Source organism: Eumetopias jubatus, unplaced genomic scaffold (genome assembly GCF_037043125.1).
Source record: "Eumetopias jubatus isolate StellerSeaLion01/CBP00866 unplaced genomic scaffold, mEumJub1_p1.0 scaffold_13, whole genome shotgun sequence".
NCBI classification, from domain to species: domain Eukaryota; kingdom Metazoa; phylum Chordata; class Mammalia; order Carnivora; family Otariidae; genus Eumetopias; species Eumetopias jubatus.
The window spans coordinates 5,908,130-5,928,715 of NW_028274819.1; the positions used below are offsets into that span (position 1 = coordinate 5,908,130).

Consider the following 20,586-nt stretch of genomic DNA (forward strand, 5'->3'; position numbering starts at 1 on the left):
GAAATTCTACTTCAGTTTGTATTGTGCCCAATGCCCAGTGTTATGATTTATACTAGCAACATTTGGCAGCTTGGAAATAAGAATGGAAAAAGCAAACAGTGGGGATTATCCAAGCTTGAAGACTGTAAGAAAGAAAAGATAGAAAGTCAAGGCAGCAGGGGATTATACTGTGCCAAGTGGTTAATTATCCGTGGGTAGGGAGGCCAGAAGCAGTGTCAATATAAACAGGAGAAAAGAAAAGGGGAAGATGAGAGTTCAAAAAACTTCAATTTCATAAACCACTTTTTTTTTCTTCCAAGATTTTATTTAAATTCAAACGAGTAAACATATAGTGTAGTATTAGTTTCAGGGGTAGAATTTAGTGATTCATCACTTGCATATAATACCCAGTGCTCATTACAAGTGCCCTCCTTAATGCCCAACACCTGTTTACCCCCCATCCCCCCACCCACCTCCCCTCCAGCAACCCTTTGTTCCCTATAGTTAAGAGTCTCTTATGGTTTGCCTCCATCTGTTTTTATCTTATTTTATTTTTCCTTCCCTTCCCCCATATATGTTCATCTGTTTTGACATGAGTGAAATCTTATGGTATTTGTCTTTCTCTAACTTATTTCACTTAGCATAATACAGTCTAGTTCCATCCATGTTGTTGCAAATGGCAAGATTGCATTCTTTTTGAAGGCTGAGTAATATTCCTGTGTGTGTGTGTGTGTGTGTGTGTGTGTGTGTGTGTGTGTGTGTGTGTGTGTGTGTGTGTACGGACACCATATCTTTAACCACTCATCAGTCAATGGACATCTGAGCTCTTTCCACATTTTGGCTACCATGGATAGTACTGCTATAAAACATTGGTGAGGGGGAATTATTTTATTTATTTATATATATATATATATATTTAAGATTTATTTGTTTTTTGACACAGAGAGACAGCGAGAGAGGGAACACAAGCAGGGGGAGTGGGAGAGGAAGAAGCAGGCCTCTGCCGAGCAGAGAGCTGTACGTGGGGCTCAATCCCTGGACCCTGGGATCATGACCTGAGCGGAAGGCAGACGCTTAACGACTGAGCCACGCAGGCTCCCCTATTTATATTTTTTTAATAATTATTTTTTTAAAGATTTTATTTATTTGACAGAGAGAGCATAAGCAGAGGGAGCGGCAGGCAGAGGGAGAGGGAGAATCAGGTTCCCCACTAAGCAGGGAGCCCAATGCAGGGCTCGATCCCAAGACCCTGAGACAAAGGCAGACGCTTAACCAACTGAGCCACCCAGGCACCCCGGGGGGGGGGGGATTATTTTAAACCTGATATATAATTCACACCATAAATTTCACTATTCTAAGTGACTTTTAGTATATTCACAGGTTATACAACCATCACTACTATCTACTTCCAGAACATTTTTATTACTCCAAGAAGAAAACTCATACCCGTTAATACCAACTCCCCATTCCTCCCTCCTCCCTCTAATCTCCTTTGGATGTGTTTCTATGGACTTGCCTATTGTAGACATTTCATATAAATGGAATCATACAATGTGTGGCCTTCTGTATCCAGCTTCTTTCACTTAGCATAATATTTCCAGTTTTCATCCATGTTGTAACATATACCAAGACTTCATTCCTTTTAATGGCTGAATACTACTCCATTGTGTGGATAGAGCACATCTCACCCATTAATTGATGGACATTTGTGTTGTTTTCCATTTGGGGATATTATGAATGATGCTGCCATAAATATTAGTGCATGAGATTTTGTGTGGACATTGCTGAGTGAAGATAACTCTATGTTTAACTATTCGAGGAACTTTCGAACTGTTTTCCTAAAGTGTCTGCACCACTTTACATTCCTACCAGCAAAGTAGGAGTGTCCCAATTTTTTTATATCCTTGCCAACACTTATTTTTTTTATTACAGTCATACTAATGGGTATCAAGTGGTATCTCATTTTTTTTATTTATTTATTTGAGAGAACACAGTGAGAGAAAGAGCACACACGAGTGGGGAGAAGGGGCAGAGAGGGAGGGAGAAGCAGGCTCCCCACTTAAGCAGGGAGCCCGATGCGGGGCTCAATCCCAGGACCCCTGGATCATGACCCAAGCTGAAGGCAGATGCTCAACCGACTGAGCCACCCAGGCGCCCCTCATTATGGTTTTGGTTTGCATTTTCCTAAAAACTATGATGTTGAACATCTTTTCATGGGCTTATTGGCCATTTATATGGATAAATGTTGTCTTCATCTACTCAGGCTGCCATAACAAAATACCACAGGCTGGGTGGCTTAAACAATGGAAATTTACTTCATACAGATTTGAAGGCTGAGAAGTCCAGTATCAGGGTGCCAACAATTCAGTTCCCAGTGAGAGCTCTCTTCATGGCTTGCAGACAGCTTCCTTCTCACTGCATCCTCACATAGCTTTTCCTGGGTAGGTGCACTTAGGAGAGAGATTTCTTTCTTCCTCTTCTTATAAAACCACTAATCCCATCATAAAGGCCCCACCTTCATGACTTAATCTAACACTGATTACTTCCTAAAGGCCTCATCTCCAAATACTCTTGCACTAGGGATTAGGGCTTCGACATAAGAATTTGGGGAGGACACATTAAATTCATCACATACATCTATTCAGATCCTTTGCCTATTTTAAAATTAGTTGTCTTTTTATTGTTGAGTTGTAAAAGTTGTTTTGTACTCTGGATATTGGAATCCTATCAGATACATGATTTGAAAACATTTTCTCCCATTCTGTAGGTTGTCTTTTCTCTCTTTTTTTAAAGTTTTTTTTCCCCAGTTGTATTGAGGTACAATTGATATATAACAGTGTGTTAAGGTTAAGGTGTACAACCTGTAAATCTGATACTTATATGTTCCAAAATGATTACTACCTTAGCCTGAGCTAACACTTCCATCCCATCACCTAATTACTGTCTTTTCACTTTCTTGATAGTGTTCTTTGAAATACAAAGTTTTGAAATTTGCTGAAGTCCAATTTATCTATTTTTCCTTTGGTTATTTGTGCTTTAAGTGTCCTATCTACGAAGATTTACACCTATATTTTCTTCTAAGAGTTTTATAGTTTTAGCTCTTATAGCTAGGTTTTTGATCCATTTTGAGTTAACTGTTATATATAGTGTCATATGACTTTTTTAAATGTGCTAAGTGGGTAACCATAAAGTCTACTCAGGAAATAATATTCAAAATGTCCTTTCTTCCCATACCAGCCAAATCACTGCCATAGGCTGCTAACATTGTCTGCTATGGAAATGAAAGGGATATGATAACCCAAGAGGCCAGAGTTGGAGCAATAAGTGCCCAGTTGATTACACAATGAGGGGTAACAACAGTTCAAGGATTTTAATTCAAAGCAGGTACAATGCAGCGTAGCTCCCACTAACTACTGAATAAAAGCCACTTGCCTGCAGGATGAGCCAACTTCCAGGATCTCTGATGTTAAGAGCTCTCCTTTTCTTCTTCCTCTACCTACCCAACCTCAAAAGGAAGAGAAATATGTCAATGTTCATGTCCTTTCCATTTCCTTTCCCTTCACATCAAATCTTGAACATATTCTCAATAGTGAAGTATGATTAGATACATTTAACAGGGAAAAGAGTAAAGAAATATTAAGGAAGCAAAAGAAAACAAATTCATTTTTTTGAAGATTTTATTTTTTTAAGTAACCTCTACACCCAACATGGGGCTCAAACTCACATTCCTGGGATCGAGAGTCGCATGTTCCACAGACGGTGCTAGCCAGGCATCCTAACAAATTCATTTATCTTAACTTCTCTTGATCTTCAATCAATCTTCTCTTTATAAAATCTTGCCACGTGTTATGCAAATTTAGCAGCAAGAGACAATGTTTAGGACATATCAAAGTTTGAGGATTAAATGTGGACTCAACAATGACCTAGGAGCCCACAAATTCTTCCCTTACTTCTAAATTTAATATATGAGGGGGCGCCTGGGTGGCTCAGTCGTTAAGTGTCTGCCTTCCGCTCGGGTTAGTGATCTCGGCTGGGATCGAGCCCTGCATCAGGCCCCCTGCTTGGCGGGAAGCCTGCTTCTCCCTCTCCCACTCCCACTCCCCCTGCTTGTGTTCCCTTTCTTGCTGTCTCTCCCTCTGTCAAATAATAAATAAAATCTTTAAAAATTAATTAATTAATTAATTAATTAATTTAATATATGAGGCTGAGGTAAAGCTCAGTTTCCTCATCTTGGAAAGAGAAATTGTGATAACACATAAGTCTGACCTATCTCTGGAGAATGAATAAGATCATGTCTACAAAATGAGCTCCTGGGGAAAAAGTGTTAGATGAATACTAAGTCTTGGGGCGCCTGGGTGGCTCAGTCATTAAGCATCTGCCTTCGGCTCAGGTCATGGTCCCAGGGTCCTGGGATCGAGCTCCATGTTGGGCTCCCTGTTCGGTGGGAAGGCTGCTTCTCCCTTTCCCACTCTCCCCGCTTGTGTTCCCTCTCTCGCTGTGTCTCTCTGACAAATAAATAAATCTTTAAAAAAAAAAAAAAGACTACTGAGTCTTAGAGTTGCTGATCCTGTAAGATATAAAATTATAATAGATATTTAATCTTTGAATATGAGAATTTCAGATGTTCGCCACTGTGAATTTCTCACTCAGTGATAAGCAAGCCTGGACCCATCAATCTCTCAAACATACAAAAAGCATGACTCCCCACTTCCTTTCACAACAAATTAACAAAGAGGACAAAATTAAACTAAACTTTTTTTGTAAATTCTCCCTGATAGCAAAAGGGTAGAGTACAAAGAGGCAAAAACTAGATTATCATAATCATAACCATACAACAATAGCACGGCTGTCTTCTCTACTTTCAAGGGCTAGTATTCTTATCTGGTCTTCTAAGGAAAAAAAAGGGCTGTAAGTTTTCTGACTTGGGAAAAACACTTGAACATGACTGGTTAAACTGTATTTTACAAAAGAGTTAAATTATGTCAATAAATATGGGAATGAGGAGGGGGTAATTAAAAAGATAAAAAAGAGGGGCGCCTAGGTGGCTCAGTCGGTTAGGTGGCTGCCTTCAGCTCAGGTCATGATCCCAGGGTGCTGGGATCGAGCCCCGCATCAGGCTCCCTGCTCAGCGGAGAGCCTGCTTCTCCCTCTCCCTCTGCCTGCCTCTCTGCCTGCTTGTACTCTCTATCTCTGTCAAATAAGTAAATAAAATCTTTAAAAATAAAAAGATAAAAAGATAAAGAAATCACAATAATATGAATGGAAGAAACAAGAAAGAAACAGCAAAACAGGGACCTATAAACATGGCCTTTTTCATATTCCCTCATCTTTTTTTTTTTTTAAGATTTTATTTATTTATTTCACAGAGAGAGACACAGCGAGAGGGAAAACAAGCAGGGGGAACAGCAGAGGGAGAGGGAGAAGCAGGCTTCCTGTGGAGCAGCGAGCCCGATGCAGGACTCGATTCCAGGACCCTGGGACCACGACCTGAGCCGAAGGCAGACGCTCAATGACTGAGCCACCCAGGCGCCCCTCATATTCCCTCATCTTATCACTCTCTTCTACCCTTTCTTTTTTTTTTTCTTTTCACCAGAGTAAGGACATAATAGGTAGTAGCTTCTAGATCTGGACAAGAAGGACAAACTAAAACCATCACATTTTGCCAAATATTTATGATAGAAGCAGTTCTACATAAATGGGTAAGTAGATATATAAATGGGTATAAAATGAATTTCTATATAAATGGATAAGCATATCATGCAGAATAATAGTACATATATTAATATGAAGCAATGAGAATTTTTAGACACATAAGAATTTATCTATATTAATGGACATCATCCTTCAAAGTACAGAAGTTATTCTAATTGACAAAAGACCTCACATCTGGTCTGAGGTGTCTTATCCTAATAAGCAACTGGGAGTCATCAAGGAAGGAACTTAAAGATATATTTAAATTCATATATAACTGAATAAATAATAATTCTAGGGCCGCCTGGGTGGCTCAGTTGTTGAGCGTCTGCCTTCAGCTCAGGTCATGATCCCAGGGTCCTGGGATCAAGCCCCAAATTGGGCTCCCTGCTAGGCAGGAAGCCTGCTTCTCCCTCTCCCACTCCCCCTGCTTGTGTTCCGTCTCTCACTGTGTCTCTCCCTGTCAAATAAATAAAATCTTTAAAAATAAATAAATAAATAAATAAATAATTCTATATAATAAAAGGAGAATTAACAAAAATTCAATTAGATTAGATAATGGAGAAAAGAAAAGAGAGGATGCTAAAAAAAACCTCAAAATTTATAAGTCTGGAAAATTATGAATGTTAGTATCATTGAAAGAAATGGAGACATGACAGAGCAAGTTAGTTGCAAGAAAATGAAACCCATTTTAGATATGTTGCACATATATTTCCATGGAACCTTTAAATGGAACAGTTTAATTGACAATCAAAGCTGGAAACATGTTAACTGATAGAGAGGAAAAAAATAAGTCTCATCAGCATAGAAATGATATTCAAACATTAAAAGCAGAAAAGCTATCTGAAGTAAATACAGAATAATACTACAGACAGGGCGCCTGGGTGGCTCAGCTGGTTAAGTGACTGCCTTTGGCTCAGGTCATGATCCTAGAGTCCCCGGATCGAGTCCAGCATCGGGCTCCCTGCTCAGCAGGGAGTCTGCTTCTCCCTCTGACCCTCCCCCCCTCATGTGCCCTCTCTCTCTCTCAAATAAATAAATATAAAATCTTTACCAGAAAAAAGAATAATAATACAGAATAATGAATGGAAGAAAGGCATATTGGTAACTGAACTTTAAGGACTACCCTCCAGGTTACCAAAGAAGCACCTTGAATATACATACCTCCATTACAGTACTTATCACATTACATTTTATTTACAGAGCTACCTCTCCCTATGACTTCCTGTGGCAAGTAGAGGTTCAATTAAAGTTTTTTTTTGGATAAAAGAAAGAACAGTTAGGAACCAGAGAAGAAAGTGGGCAAGAAAGAGAACATAAACCATTAGAGAAGAAGTAAAATGGGGAGATTATTTTGGTCACTATTTCTTAATCCAACATAAATAAAACACCCAAAAATAAGAGCCTGTTTGTATACAAATTGATCTGAAGTATTCCAGATCCAGAAAAAAAGTACCTTGATACAATCCTGATAGAATAGACTGAAGAGTAAAGAAAATCGAAGCTGGATGGCTCAACAACAGCACAGTTCCCCAAAGAGAGATCAGACCTTATTTTAGGCACTGAGAGATATTAACCAAGCAATGAAGAGAACAACATAGTTAAAGTGAATTCAGAGGCGTACTATTAATTTTGTATAGATAAGTAATTTTTTTTAACATCTGGAAATCTGATGGTTAATGAATCAGCCACCAGAGACTTCCTAACGAAGCTAATTAAACAGTGTAAAGATTTGTGAATGGACCAATTTAAAGCAGCTTGTTAATAATGTTACAGAATGCTAAATAAATAACGATAGTAATAAAGGCATAATTAATGGTGCATAAACCAGGGAGCTAAGGGATTTAAATCTTAAACTTGGACAATTTCCTTTGTGAGTTTCAGTGAGTCATTTTTGTTACTAATTAATAAAAATAAATAGTATTATTGACTGGAGGATAGTAGTATGAGCCTGGAAAGTAGACAGACTGAAGTTGGCTACTAAATGTGATTGACTATGATAAAATGACTCAATTTTTTTTAAAGATTTTATTTATTTGACACAGAGAGACAGAGAGACCACAAGTAGGCAGACAGGCAGGCAGGCAGAGGGAGAGGGAGAAGGAGGCTCCCCGCTGAGCAGGGAGTCTGATGGGGGGCTTGATCCCAGGACTCTGGGATCACGACCTGAGCCAAAGGCAGACACTTAACCGACTGAGCCACCCAGGCACCCCTAAATGACTCAATTTTTATTGTGTACTTGATATGCAGTACTTCTTCTTTGTACAAAAAGTTAGCCACCTGCACCTTACCGTAAGGATATAAAAAGAGATAAATATGCATAAAATTGCTGTGAGCTTTTAAAATAATTAAATTAAAACTAAGTTACCAGGGTGCCTGGGTAGCTCAGTCATTAGCAGGTGCCTCCGGCTCAGGTCGTGATCCCAGAGTCCTGGAATCGAGCCCCGCATCGGGCTCCCTGCTCCGCAGGAATCCTGCTTCTCCCTCTCCCACTCCCCCTGCTTGTGTTCTCTCTCTTGCTCTCTCTGTGTCGAATAAATAAATAAAATATTAAAAAAAAAAAACTAAGTTACCATGACACAAACTGTCTAAATTTTGTATTAGCATAATAACAGGTGGTTATTCCATAACCTAAATTCAATTCAGTACATTCTCTCCAGGTATTAACAGTGATAATAAAACCATTCCCTTGTGCCTGTATAGGTTTTCACCTTTTTCAAAGCACTTTCACAAATATTAATTGAAGAAATTGTATTATGTACGATCTGACCACTGACTGTACAGGCATGGTAAGTATAGGTTTATGTTTCAGGAAATATTCTTATCTCCTCCTTAGTGCTAATAATAACATACTTCCTGTTATTTATGTGGATTTTCACTTCTTTCAAAGCACTTTTACATATATTAACTAAAGCAGAGGCATTAGGAATGATCTTTCCATTCTTTGATCATCCAAAGGGCAGAATTCAAAAAAGAAGAGGACTAAAGATTGATAAATAGACTAGATGGTTTTGAGGCAGTCAACTCATGATTCTTAAAGCTGGACTCAGGTTTCCCAAAAGTCTTAGAATCAGAGCAAACTCTCCAGGACAATAAACTGATTCTTCCTTTCTTCTAGACATAGGCTTTGGGAGGCAGTAGAATTAAGTGATTAAAGTATCTTAGGTATATGCAATAAGGGGAGAAACCAAATCTGTCTTGATCATCTCTGTAATCCCTCCATGTCAAGCACAAGGCTCCGTGCATAGTTAACGCTCAATAAATCATTATGATGATTACCACAGGAAGAACATTCTAACCAAGCTCCCACAGAATATCTGTTATGGAGCTATTACTTTTCCTCCACAATTACTGCTTTCAAATGTGTGCACACCAAGAAGAACCTAAGATCGGGGGCCTGGGTGGCTCAGTCAGTTAAGTGTCCGCCTTTGGCTCAGGTCATGGTCCCAAGGTCCTGGGATTGAGCCCGCATCAGGCTCCCTGCTTGCTGGAGTCTGCTTGTCCCTCTCCCTCTGTCCCTCCCCACACCCCGGCTCGTGCATGCTCTCGCTCTCTCTCTCAAATAAAATCTTTTTGAAAAAGATTAGGATCACAGAGCAAAAAGCTGAGGTCCATTAAGAATCTAGGACACAGGGGCGCCTGGGTAGCTCAGTCGGTTAAGGGTCTGACTCTTGGTTTCAGCTCAGGTCATGATCTCGGGGTCGAGATCACTAGCCCTGTGTTGGGCAGTGCAGAGCCCACTTGTCCCTCTCCCTCTTCTCCTCCCCTACCTTCTCTCAAATGAATAAATAAATAAAATCTTTAAAAAAAAAATCCAGGATACAGATTACCAGAAAGTAGATTCAGAGGGCCAAGACAATTTCAAAGGCAAAGGGAAATATACCTGATGACCCTTAATTTAGCAAGCAAACACTTTTAAATCCCCATGCTTAAACTAAAAATTACTTCAGCAAACTGGTACAGCCACTCTGGAAAACAGTATGGAGGTTCCTCAAAAAGTTAAAAATAGAACTACCATATGATCCAACCACTGCAGTACTAGGTATTTACCCAAAGGATACAAAAATACTAATTCAAAGGGATACATGCACCCCAGTGTTTATAGCAGCATTATCTACAATAGCCAAATTATGGAAACAGCCCAAATGTCCATTGATTGATATATGGCTACAGAAGTGTGTGTATGTGTGTGTGTGTATATATATATATAGGAATATCACTCAGTCATAAAAAAGAATGAAATCTTGCCATTTGCAACAATGTGGCTAGAACTAGAGTATTACGCTAAGCAAAATAAGTCAGAGAAACACCATATGATTTCACTTACATATAGAATTTAAGAAACAAATGACCATAGGGGAAAAACCAGATGGAGGCAAACCAAGAAACAGATTGAAGAGAACAAACTGATTGTTACCAGAGGGGAGGTGGGTGGGGGGGATGGGTAAAATAGGTGATAGGGCTTAAAGAGTGCACTTGGTGGGGGGCACCTGGGTGGCTCAGTTGGTTAAGCGTTTGCCTTCAGCTCAGATCATGGTGCCAGGGTCCTGGGATCAAGAAGCCTGCTTCTCCCTCTCCCTCTGCCCTCCACTTGTGCTATCTCAAATAAATAAATAAAATCTTTAAAAAAAAAAAAAGAGTGCACTTAGTGCGATGAGCACTGAGTGTTATATGTGAGTGCTGAATCATTAAATTGTACATCTGAAACTAATATTACACTGTTAACTAACTGGAATTTAAATAAAAACTTAAAAAAATAATAATTAAAAAATTAAAATTACTTCAAAAAAGAAGTTCCAAAAAGGAGAATTATTTCCTATATGTTTATGTCCTTAGGGTCACTCATCTTGTGAGTTGCAAAAATAGTTTCTTCTTTTTCTTTTATATGACCAAGATAAAGGAAGGTACTTTGGTTTATGCAGTAATTGGGTTACTAGAAATGTGGATCTAAATAAAATTTTTAATTGATTGCCTTTTAAAAAGCACAAGGAACACTGCCATTTTTTAAAGTTCAATGGTAAAATAAATAAATAGATAAATAGTCCAACGGTAATACATTTCATAAACATTTATAATATTACACTGCTCTAATGTAGTTTTGTTGTTTCCATATTTAACACACAGCACATTTTTTTAATGACAAATGTACAGCTTAAAAAAAACCCACAATCTACTTATATTTTAAATTTAGTTGGAGGTTTCTTTTAAAAAATATTTTGTAAAATCTGTAAATTAACCACACATTAGGAAAAGACAGGGCCATTGGATAATTTACAAACCACACAACTACAGAAGATAAATATGAAAGCACAACACTTCTCAGATCATTTTGATCTCCTTAAAATAATGTATGTCCTTTTGCTTAAGGATATTCTCAAGTCAAAGGAAAGAAGAAGTAAAACCAAGGTCACCAAAAGCTCCTAAACCATACCAACTTTGGCATGTGGAATACAATATTAATACTAGCCAAAACAATTTACAGTAAAGCCTCCTCCAGACATTATTTCTTTGAGGCAGATGGAAACAAATACTTTACCAAAAATTTTATTTTATCTGGGATAATTTTGCCTGAGGTTGTACAGAGAGTATTCAGAGATACTATAGAGACCTAGGTATCTTGTTCATTCCTGTATCTATACAATTTTATAGATCGTCTTTCAGCAGGATTGCCAGATAAAATACAGGACAAAATACTGCATCAAACATACTTATACTACAATATTACTCATTGTTTATCTGAAATTAAAATTTAAGTGGGCATCCTATATTTTTATTTGCTAAATCTGGCAACACTATCTTTCAGTTTGTCTGTTTTAGAAAATACCAAATTCACTGCCAGGAAGAGACTTAATCTCATGAAAGTAGAGCAATTCTTTCTTTACCTTTTAGGAACTTCTTGAGAACCAAACCACCATAAATGCTTCCTGCAGAAGCAACTGAAAGAAACAGAACACAAAGAAATATCACAAACAATTAAACAGATTTTATCTAAAGAATCTAATGGAAGCCTAAAAACACTTTATAGATACAGAACATAAAAAAGGTGACCACTCTGTAATGAGTTTACTAAACATGGAGGCATCAAAGAAGCATTATGAGGCTACAACAACTCTCTGGCAGCAGATAACTTCTTGGAGATGAGAAGTAAATGGCAAGTCTTTTCACCTACATCCAATACCAGGACTGCTTCTTTAGGTATTACTATTCCTGAGAGAAAAGGATTATAGGAAGACTGCAAACTGTAGCTAGTAATCAGAATATATCATGCCAATAACCCATATTCCAGTACAAGATTCAATTAAAAATTTTGGCCCTTCTTTTAAACAATTTACTCTCTAGTAGAAAATATTAGACTATCAGGTAAGAATTCTTCATATCTAGAGTTCTAACTCTGAACATAAGAACATTTAGACCAACAATCTTTTTCTTAAAAATTTTTTTAAGTAAACTCTACCCCCAATGTGGGGCTCAAACTCACAACCCTGAGATCAAGAGTCACATGCTCAACTGACTGAGCCAGCCAGGTGCCCCTAGAGCAATGATTCTTCAGGGAAAGAGGGTAAGGAAGGAAGCAGGCACCTACGAGGGGAAAAAAGATTAGTACCACCTGGAGACTTTTTAAATTGAACATCTCTCCCCCAGAGGGTTAACCCATAGTTAAGAATCTAAGAATCACTGCCCCAGGAACCAGTGAAAATGTGTCTCTCTCCCTAGAAATGTGTACTCCTCAGGCAGGGGGAAAAGGTTGAGAATAACTGAACTACAGTGAGAGGCAACACCATTCTCTAAATGTGTGCTGTCCAAATACAGTAGCCACTGGATACATGTGGCTATTTAAATTTAAATTTAGCTAAATTAAATTAAATTAAAAATAAGATTCTTCAGTCACACTACCGTATTTCAAGTGGTCATTAGCCAAGTGTGGGTAATGGCTACTGTACTGAACAGCACAGACAGAGATTTCTATCATCCCAAAAAGTTCTACTGAAATGCAATAGAGCAGGGCTTTACATTTCCAGATTTTGAATGATTCTAGACAAATGGTATTTCAAAAGGCCTGAGCCCAAGTAACACAGAATATTCAATAAAAGACAATCATCTTGGGGTGACTGGGTGGTTCAGTCAGTTAAGATCTGCCTTCAGCTCAGGTCATGATCCCAGGATCCTGGGATGCAGCCCCACCTGTGCCTGCTTCTCCCTCTCCCCATGTTTGTGCTCTGTCAAATAAAGTCTTAAAAAAAAAAAAGACAATCATCTTTTTCTTAACATTCCTCACAGGCATACACTGGTTCTAACTTAAGGAGAGTGGGTCACTGGGACAGGGATGGCAGGTGGTAGCAGGCCTACACTAGTGATTAGTGAAGAATTGAACGTTAATAAGAAAAAAAATACAACCTATATATCTCACAGTGTGTCCATGATGTTTCTCAATTGTGTATGTCACACTGTTTCCTCATACATCTTTTTTTAATTTTAACAAGTACCGTATCAACAATTGTTGAGGGGCACCTGGGTGGCTCAGTCATTAGGCATCTGCCTTCGGCTCAGGTCATGATCCCAGAGTCCTGGGGTCAAGCCCCGCATCGGGCTCCCTACTCAGGGGGAAGCCTGCTTCTCCCTCTCCCACTCCCCCTGCTTGTGTTCCTGCTCTATCTCTCTGTCAAATAAATGAAAAAAATCTAAAAACAAAAAAATCGGGGCGCCTGGGTGGCTCGGTTGGTTAAGCGACTGCCTTCGGCTCAGGTCATGATCCCAGGGTCCTGGGATCGAGCCCTGCATCGGGCTCCCTGCTCGGCGGGAAGCCTGCTTCTCCCTCTCCCACTCCCCCTGCTTGTGTTCCCTCTCTCGCTGTCTCTCTGTCAATTAAATAAATAAAATCTTTAAAAAAAATAAATAAAAACAAAAAAATTGTTGAAAATGGGTCATTTTTGATGAACATACTCAGCAATTATCCTGCGTGCTCCACACCTCTTCCAGCCCCCAATTTTTAGCTATACTTCTAATGTCTCTGTACTAAAGTAATAAAGTGCTATCCTTCAAACACAAAGATAACAGTAGAGACTTATTTGTAAAACATTATTTTTAAAGCAACAGCATCCCCCAAAATTCCCTCTAAAGAACAGAAGATATTAAAAAAAGGGGGGGGCGCCTCGGTGGCTCAGTCGTTAAGCTTCTGCCTTCCGCTCAGGTCATGATCCCAGGATCCTGGGATAGAGCCCTGCATCAGGCTCCCTGCTCAGCGGGGAGTCGGTTTCTACCTCTCCCACTCCCCCTGTTTGTGTTCCCTCTCTCGCCGTGTCTTTCTCTGTTAAATCAATCAATCAATCAATCTTTAAAAAAAGAGCTATGAGGTCAAATACGTTTGGGAAATGCTGTATACTACAGCCCATTTTTGAAGATTCATAGTCTACACTGGCATATCAAAGGTTTTGAGAAGACACAATGAAACTCACTTGATGTTGTTTTTCAGAGAGTGAGTAGGGAGGGTGGGGAGCAGAGGGAGAGAGAGAATCTTAAGCAGGCTCCACACCCAGTGCAGAGCCCAATGCAGAGTTCACTCTCACAGCCCTGTGATCATGACCTGAGCCGAAATCAAGAGTCGGTTGCTCAACGAACTGAGCCACTCAGGCACCCCTCATTTGATTTTAACCAGCATTCCCCAAATTTATATGACTACTTAACTCCTTCCTCATAACTCATATAAACATACTGTAGAACACTATGAAAAACACTGCAATAAACAGTATGTTAAAGACTTCAACAATTACTGATGGAAAAACTATATAGTGATCTCTCAGTTTCTCATAGATGGATCATTCAAGTAACAAAATTTGCTGGTGTTGTGAGTTGCATTTTGTGCCTCTGAAAGAGATTTTGAAGAACTAAGCCCCAGTACTTGTGAATATGTCTTTATTTGGAAATAGGGTCTTCACAAATGTAATCAAATTAAGATGAGGACATACTGGTTAGGGTGGACCTAAATCCAATTGGTGTCCTTTTAAGAAGGCTACATGAATGGGGTGCCTGGGTGGCTCAGTCGTTAAACGTCTGCCTTCGGCTCAGGTCATGATCTCAGGGTCCTGGGTTCGAACCCCACATCGGGCTCCCTGCTCAGCAGGAAGCCTGCTTCTCCCTCTCCCACTCTCCCTGCGTCTCTCTCTGTCAAATAAATAAATAAAATCTTTAAAAAAAAAAAAAAAAGAAGGCTACATGAAGACACGGACACAGATAAACACAGAGGGAGACTATCCCATGAAGGCAGAGGCAGAGATTGGAGTGATATGCCTACAAGCCAACACCAAGAGCTTGCTGGCGACTACCAGAAGCAAAGAGAGAGGCATGGAATAGATTCCTCCCTCACAGTCTCCAGAAGGAACCAACCCTACCTTAGACCTTGATTTTGGACTTCTGGCCTCCAAACCTGTGAGGGAATAAATTTATGTTTGTGGTACTTTGTTATAGCAGCCCTAGATAACTAATACATTGTTTTTCATCATCAGAGATTTCAGACCAACCACATCACTTCATACTTTCAAGTAAAGATGACAGACTGAGGGGCACCTGAGTGGTGTAGTTCGTTAGGCATCAGACTCTGGGTTTCAGCTCAGGTCATGACCCTGATCAGGGTCATGAGATTGAGCCCTGTTTGGGGCTCTGGGCTGGGCGTGGAGCCTGCTTCAGATTCTCTCTCTCTCTCTCTCTCTCTCTCTCTGCCCTTCCCCCACTAGCTCTCTAACTCCTGTCTCTAAAATAAATAAATCTTAAAAAAAAAAAGATGGCAGATTGAACATACCCATTATTATTATTACCTCCTGAAATTGCAATAAAACAATAGGTTATTTTTTAGAGGAATAAACCCACAAGGTCAGAGAAGAGACAAAGATGATGATAGTAAAATTCTAGAAACTGAAAAGCAGAAGGACTAGTAGGTTGGATTCAGGGGACCTTAGAAATTGAATTATAATCCAGAAAAGGGAAAGGCCAAGGAACAACCCAAATGATGCAACAAAATCCCCCAAAGACTCAGGAATGGTAGAATCAGGAACTTTTGGAATTAGAGGTGGGGTAGGAGCTAAAATAAGGAGAGTTAGTTGGAAAATGAATTTAAGAAGTAGTCGGGTAGGGGCACCTGAGTGGCTCAGTCGTTAAAGCGTCTGCCTTCAGCTTGGGTCATGATCCCAGGGACCTGGGATGGAGCCCCGCATCAGGCTCCCTGCTCAGCGGGAAGTCTGCTTCTACCTCTCACACTCCCCGCCCTCCCCCCCCTCCCCGGCTTGTGTTCTCTCTCTCACTGTCTCTGTCAAATAAATAAATAAAATCTTAAAAAAAAAAAAAAGTAGGGGCACCTGGGTGGCTCAGTCGTTAAGCGTCTGCCTTCGGCTCAGGTCATGATCTCAGGGTCCTGGGATTGAGCCCCGCATCAGGCTCCCTGCTCAGCGGAAAGCCTGCTTCTCCCTCTCCCACTCCCCCTGCTTGTGTTCCCTCTCTCGCTGTGTCTCTGTCAAATAAATAAAATCTTAAAAAAAAAAAAAGTAGTCAGGTCTTTAGATGCTTTCCTCCACTCAGCATTCTAGGGACTGACCCTTCCTAACCTTGGCAGGGGGTGGGGGAAGGGTTATTCTCTGAAAAGGAAGAAGCATGGGTTTTTGAGTTGAGGACCAAAGGTGTATTAAAAATAACTGGCCTGGGGCGCCTGGATGGCTCAGTCGTTAAGCATCTGCCTTCGGCTCAGGTCATGGTCCCAGTGTCCTGGGATTGAGCCCCACATCGGGCTCCCTGCTTGGCCGGGAGCCTGCTTCCCCCTCTCCCACTCCCTCTGCTTGTGTTCCCTCTCTCATTGTGTCTCTCTCTGTCAAATAAATAAATAAAAACTTAAAAAAAAAATAACTGGCCTGAATGAACATAAAGACTGAATGCTGAGATACCTCTCTTACCCCTCCATCCCAGAACACTCACAATCTGGCTTTTTCTCTACCTGGTGAGAAGCTATGAATTTACACATAGAAAAATCTGGCAGAATGCTTTTGAACGTTAATTAACAATTATCTCAAGGGATGAAATGACTAGAAAGTCTCACTTTCCATAATATATGTGTCTGCAATGTTCAAATGTTTTATGATAAACATGTATCACCCTTCCTTCTACCAAAAAATTATGAAAATTATTACATAAAGATCAGAGACAATAAAGAGAAGAGAAAGGCCCCTATATTTCACATGGGCTGAACAAATCCATTACGTTCAAAATGCCTATGGAATTGGGTTTTTTGCTAAAAGCTACTATGGCTCAGGTCCTCCACTCTGAGTGAAATCCATCCTGCTACCTTGGCCAGTTTATTGGATTAGAATCAATGCATAAACTAACACAACCACATACAGATCAGCATCACCCTAGCCATCTAGCTAACCAAAACTCTCCTATGAACTGTGGGAACTCTGTCCAGTCAGAATGGAGTTCACGCACAGTAATAGCAAACCAACCTGTCATATCTCTCTCAAGGATGTTTACTGCTAGGTACCCAAAGAGAAGACATGGCTTTCCAGTTCAGTGACACAATGTCTTGTAGAGCCTAAAGTACTATTCAGTCTCAGCTGGGACTCAGGATGACTCCTCTAAGGCTGACAGGATAACTTTATCCCAAAGTATCCTTCAGTAAACCTACAGACACACACATACACACTCTCTTCTCTCTCACACACACACAACCAAACAAAAAAGTTATCACTTCGAAGTTCAAGAAAGGGCGCCTGGGTGGCTCAGATGGTCGAGCGTCTGCCTTCGGCTCAGGTCATGATCCCGGGGTCCTGGGATCGAGCCCCGCGTTGGGCTCCTGGCTCAGCGGGGAGCCTGCTTCTCCCTCTCCCTCTGCCTCTCTCCCTGCTCATGCTCTCTCTCTCTCTCTGTATCTCTGTGTCTCAAAAGAATAAAATCTTAAAAAAAAAAAGCTCAAGAAAGTTAGGTTGTTGGGGCACCTGGGTGGCTCAGTTGGTTAAGCCTCTGCCTTTGGCTCAGGTCATGATCGCAGGGTCCTGGGATCAAGCCCCGCATCAGGTTCCCTCTCCTCCCTACCCATGCTCTCTCTCACTATCTCTGTCTCTCTCTCCTAAATAAATAAATGGAATCTTTCAATAAAAGAGTTAGTTCTTCCAGGGACACTCAATGCATCAGCTTTCCCTCAACAGTGTAGGCAGAAACAATGAGAGAGTAAGAGCCAAATGGAAAAGGTTTATTTTCAAACTAACTGCAAGTTAGAATTATTAAAGTATGCACCATTTATCACATTTTTTTTCTTTTCCTTTTCCTTTATTTTTTGGCTCTCTTCCAACTATCAAAGGCTGGACATGGAAAAGGAGATAAAATTCAATGTAATGTAATTTTGCCGTGAAAGAGGAGGTTAAAACCAAGAGCAAGAAGGACATTGTTTCCGAGAATTCTTAAGCCAGTAAAATAAATAATCCTCTGATGTCACTGTATACACCTTTCCTGTAGAACACATTTGTGAATCTATCACCAGATACTTATTACATAATTATTTAATTTTTTTAACTATGGAATAACCCTGGAGTGATAACATGATAAAAGATTATGACTTAAATTTTTAAATTAACTATAACAAATCATAACAAAACAAAGACAGAAAATCAGTATTTCTTCCTCTACTTACTAGTTGTTACACAATGAAGAGTATTTGCCTGATGCTTAGAATTTAATGCTTCCATGGAAATCACTAGCTGTCCTTCTAGCAATGCTCCCTTTGATGTTCCTGTTTCACACTTCCAGTGAATTATTAAATATTTCAAAATCTGAAAAGGGCACAATTCAAAGAAAACAAATCTTTAGAAATCATGGCAATATCAAATTTAGATGATAGTTAACAATCTGAATTTCTAAAAAATAATATTCTTGCTTGCAAAATGTCAGATTTACATTTTGTTCAGAACAAAGCATTGTGTCTACACAGAAGAAACAACCAGAAAAGTGACATAAGAAGGGAGACATGGGAAATTAACACAATGCCCAACAAGACAGGAAATGGAGACAATAAATTGCTTTATTCAAAGGCTAAGTTCATCTGGAAATAATAATTTGGAAAAATTAAGTGGGAGTTTGTTTTTCCTGTTTCTTTTTTTCTCCCCAAGTAAAAACCAATGTGAAGATTATGAATAAGACTGGCATCTGGCCATGAATCATCTTTACCTTTCATTAAATCATCATTTCTGAGGATCAGAATATAGTTAAGAGCACTGGCTTTGGAGGCAGATGCCTGGGTTTGAATCCCTGATGTGCCATGTGATCTTGGGCAAGTTATTTAACTCCTCTCTACCTAAGCTTCCTCATTTACCAAAATGAGGACAAAACCACCAGTTATGGCTGCTGTGAAATGTAAATAAAATAAGAGCAAAGTGCTTAACACGGTGCCTTGAAAATATAATAGTAAATGCTTAATAGACATTAGCTTTTACTTCGAATAAGTTCATCTGCAGTGAAGACTGCACACAATATTTTAAGTTTTAAGGTTCCAAGATGTCTAGATAAAACATTCGATCTTGATGAGGGAAATTTAAAATATACTGTATTTAATTCCATTACTTATGAAAGTACACTCTCACTTCCACACTAAGGTACCACAGGGAAAATTACTACCCCTTTTCTTAAAGGCAAAGAGATCTCATCTCAGTAAGAGAACTTGAGAACGATGATCCTAATGTGGACGAGAGTTTATAAAAATGGTTTCCAGGCGTTCCTACAATCTAACACTTTCCTTCACACATCCTCCGACGCAGGGCGCTCCCCTCCGTTAAGACCTTCCCGCAGTGTCTTTACCCGTGAGAGAGCAGTTGGGAAAAGAACACTGGCCTGGGAGTCAGAAGCTCTGGGTTCTAGCCTAGCGTCTGTCGTCTGTAAAATCGAATCCTCCAACTTTCTTTGAGGATAATGAAGGAGGCAAGAGGACCGTCAGGATCAACCCCGTCGGGCCTGTGGTTCTGTTCTGTCTAGTCCCCCGTACAAACCCAGGGCCTAAGAATTCGATCAGGGGGCGGCTGGGAGGGTGCTGCCACGGCTGAACCCACGTGGCGTGGCGGCGCCGGGCGTTCCGTCCCACCCTCCAGGGCAGGAAGGTTCCCCGGACCGCGGGGTGGTCGGAGCTCAGGGAGGCCTCTGCACCGCAGCCATCCACCACCCGACTGCTCGGGGCCCGACCCAGGAATGCGCCCCACACCGTGGCCCACTGGCCGGCTGCACACGACTCTCCCTCACGCCCACTTCGCCCGCACTGGTCTCGCCTTCCGCCCGGGGCTGCCCATTCGTCCTTCCTGCGCGCCCCCTCGGCCCGCGGGGACCCCCCCCCCGGCCGGTCTCCGGGCCCTAACCTGGTCCGCTAACGCCTGGCAAACACTTGAGCCTCCGGGGCCTCGGTTTTCTGGGCTGCCAGGTGGGGTTCCCCCCAACTGAGGGAATGGTTGCACACTGCCCAAGCGCTCCCTCATCTGCTCCTCACAGCCCCGTGTGGGGCCGGCGGGCTTTCACCGAAGCACCTCATTCCCACCTCAGGCACCGCCTGACCCCTCGGCCCAAACTTCGCGGTCCCCTCACAAAAACCTTCCCAGAGCGTCCGCCTCTCTTTTCTCCCCCTCCCCGGCATCACCTCGCAGACTGCCACGGCCGTGCACTCCATGACGCGGAGGCAGCAGCGGCGGCAGCAACTACTGCAGCGGCAGCAGCGGCAGCAGCGGCAGCAGCAGCGACGCCCACTGCCGGCTGCCCGCCCGGACGTCGACCTCCGCCGGCGCCCACGCCCGGTCGCTCGGCGTTCTTCCCGCCCGCGCGCGCCCGCCCCGCCCATCGGCCCGCCGCGCCTGCGCACTTCGCGCCGCACCTCCCTCAGGCCGCGGACCGCCGGGGCTCGCCAAGAGC

General features: G+C 41.3%; 1 protein-coding gene across 1 annotated transcript in view; it reads right to left on the minus strand.

Moving 5' to 3' along the window:
- Positions 1 to 20,347, minus strand: part of TOP6BL (TOP6B like initiator of meiotic double strand breaks) — a 105,126-nt gene extending 84,779 nt beyond the window's left edge. The window contains exons 1-3 of the mRNA XM_088017798.1: positions 20,318 to 20,347; positions 18,335 to 18,473; positions 11,553 to 11,606 (exon numbers count right to left, since the gene is read on the minus strand). Coding sequence (XP_087873924.1) covers positions 11,553 to 11,606; positions 18,335 to 18,473; positions 20,318 to 20,347 — 223 coding nt within the window. The remainder of the gene's footprint in view (positions 1 to 11,552; positions 11,607 to 18,334; positions 18,474 to 20,317) is intronic.
- Positions 20,348 to 20,586: the final 239 nt, after the last annotated feature.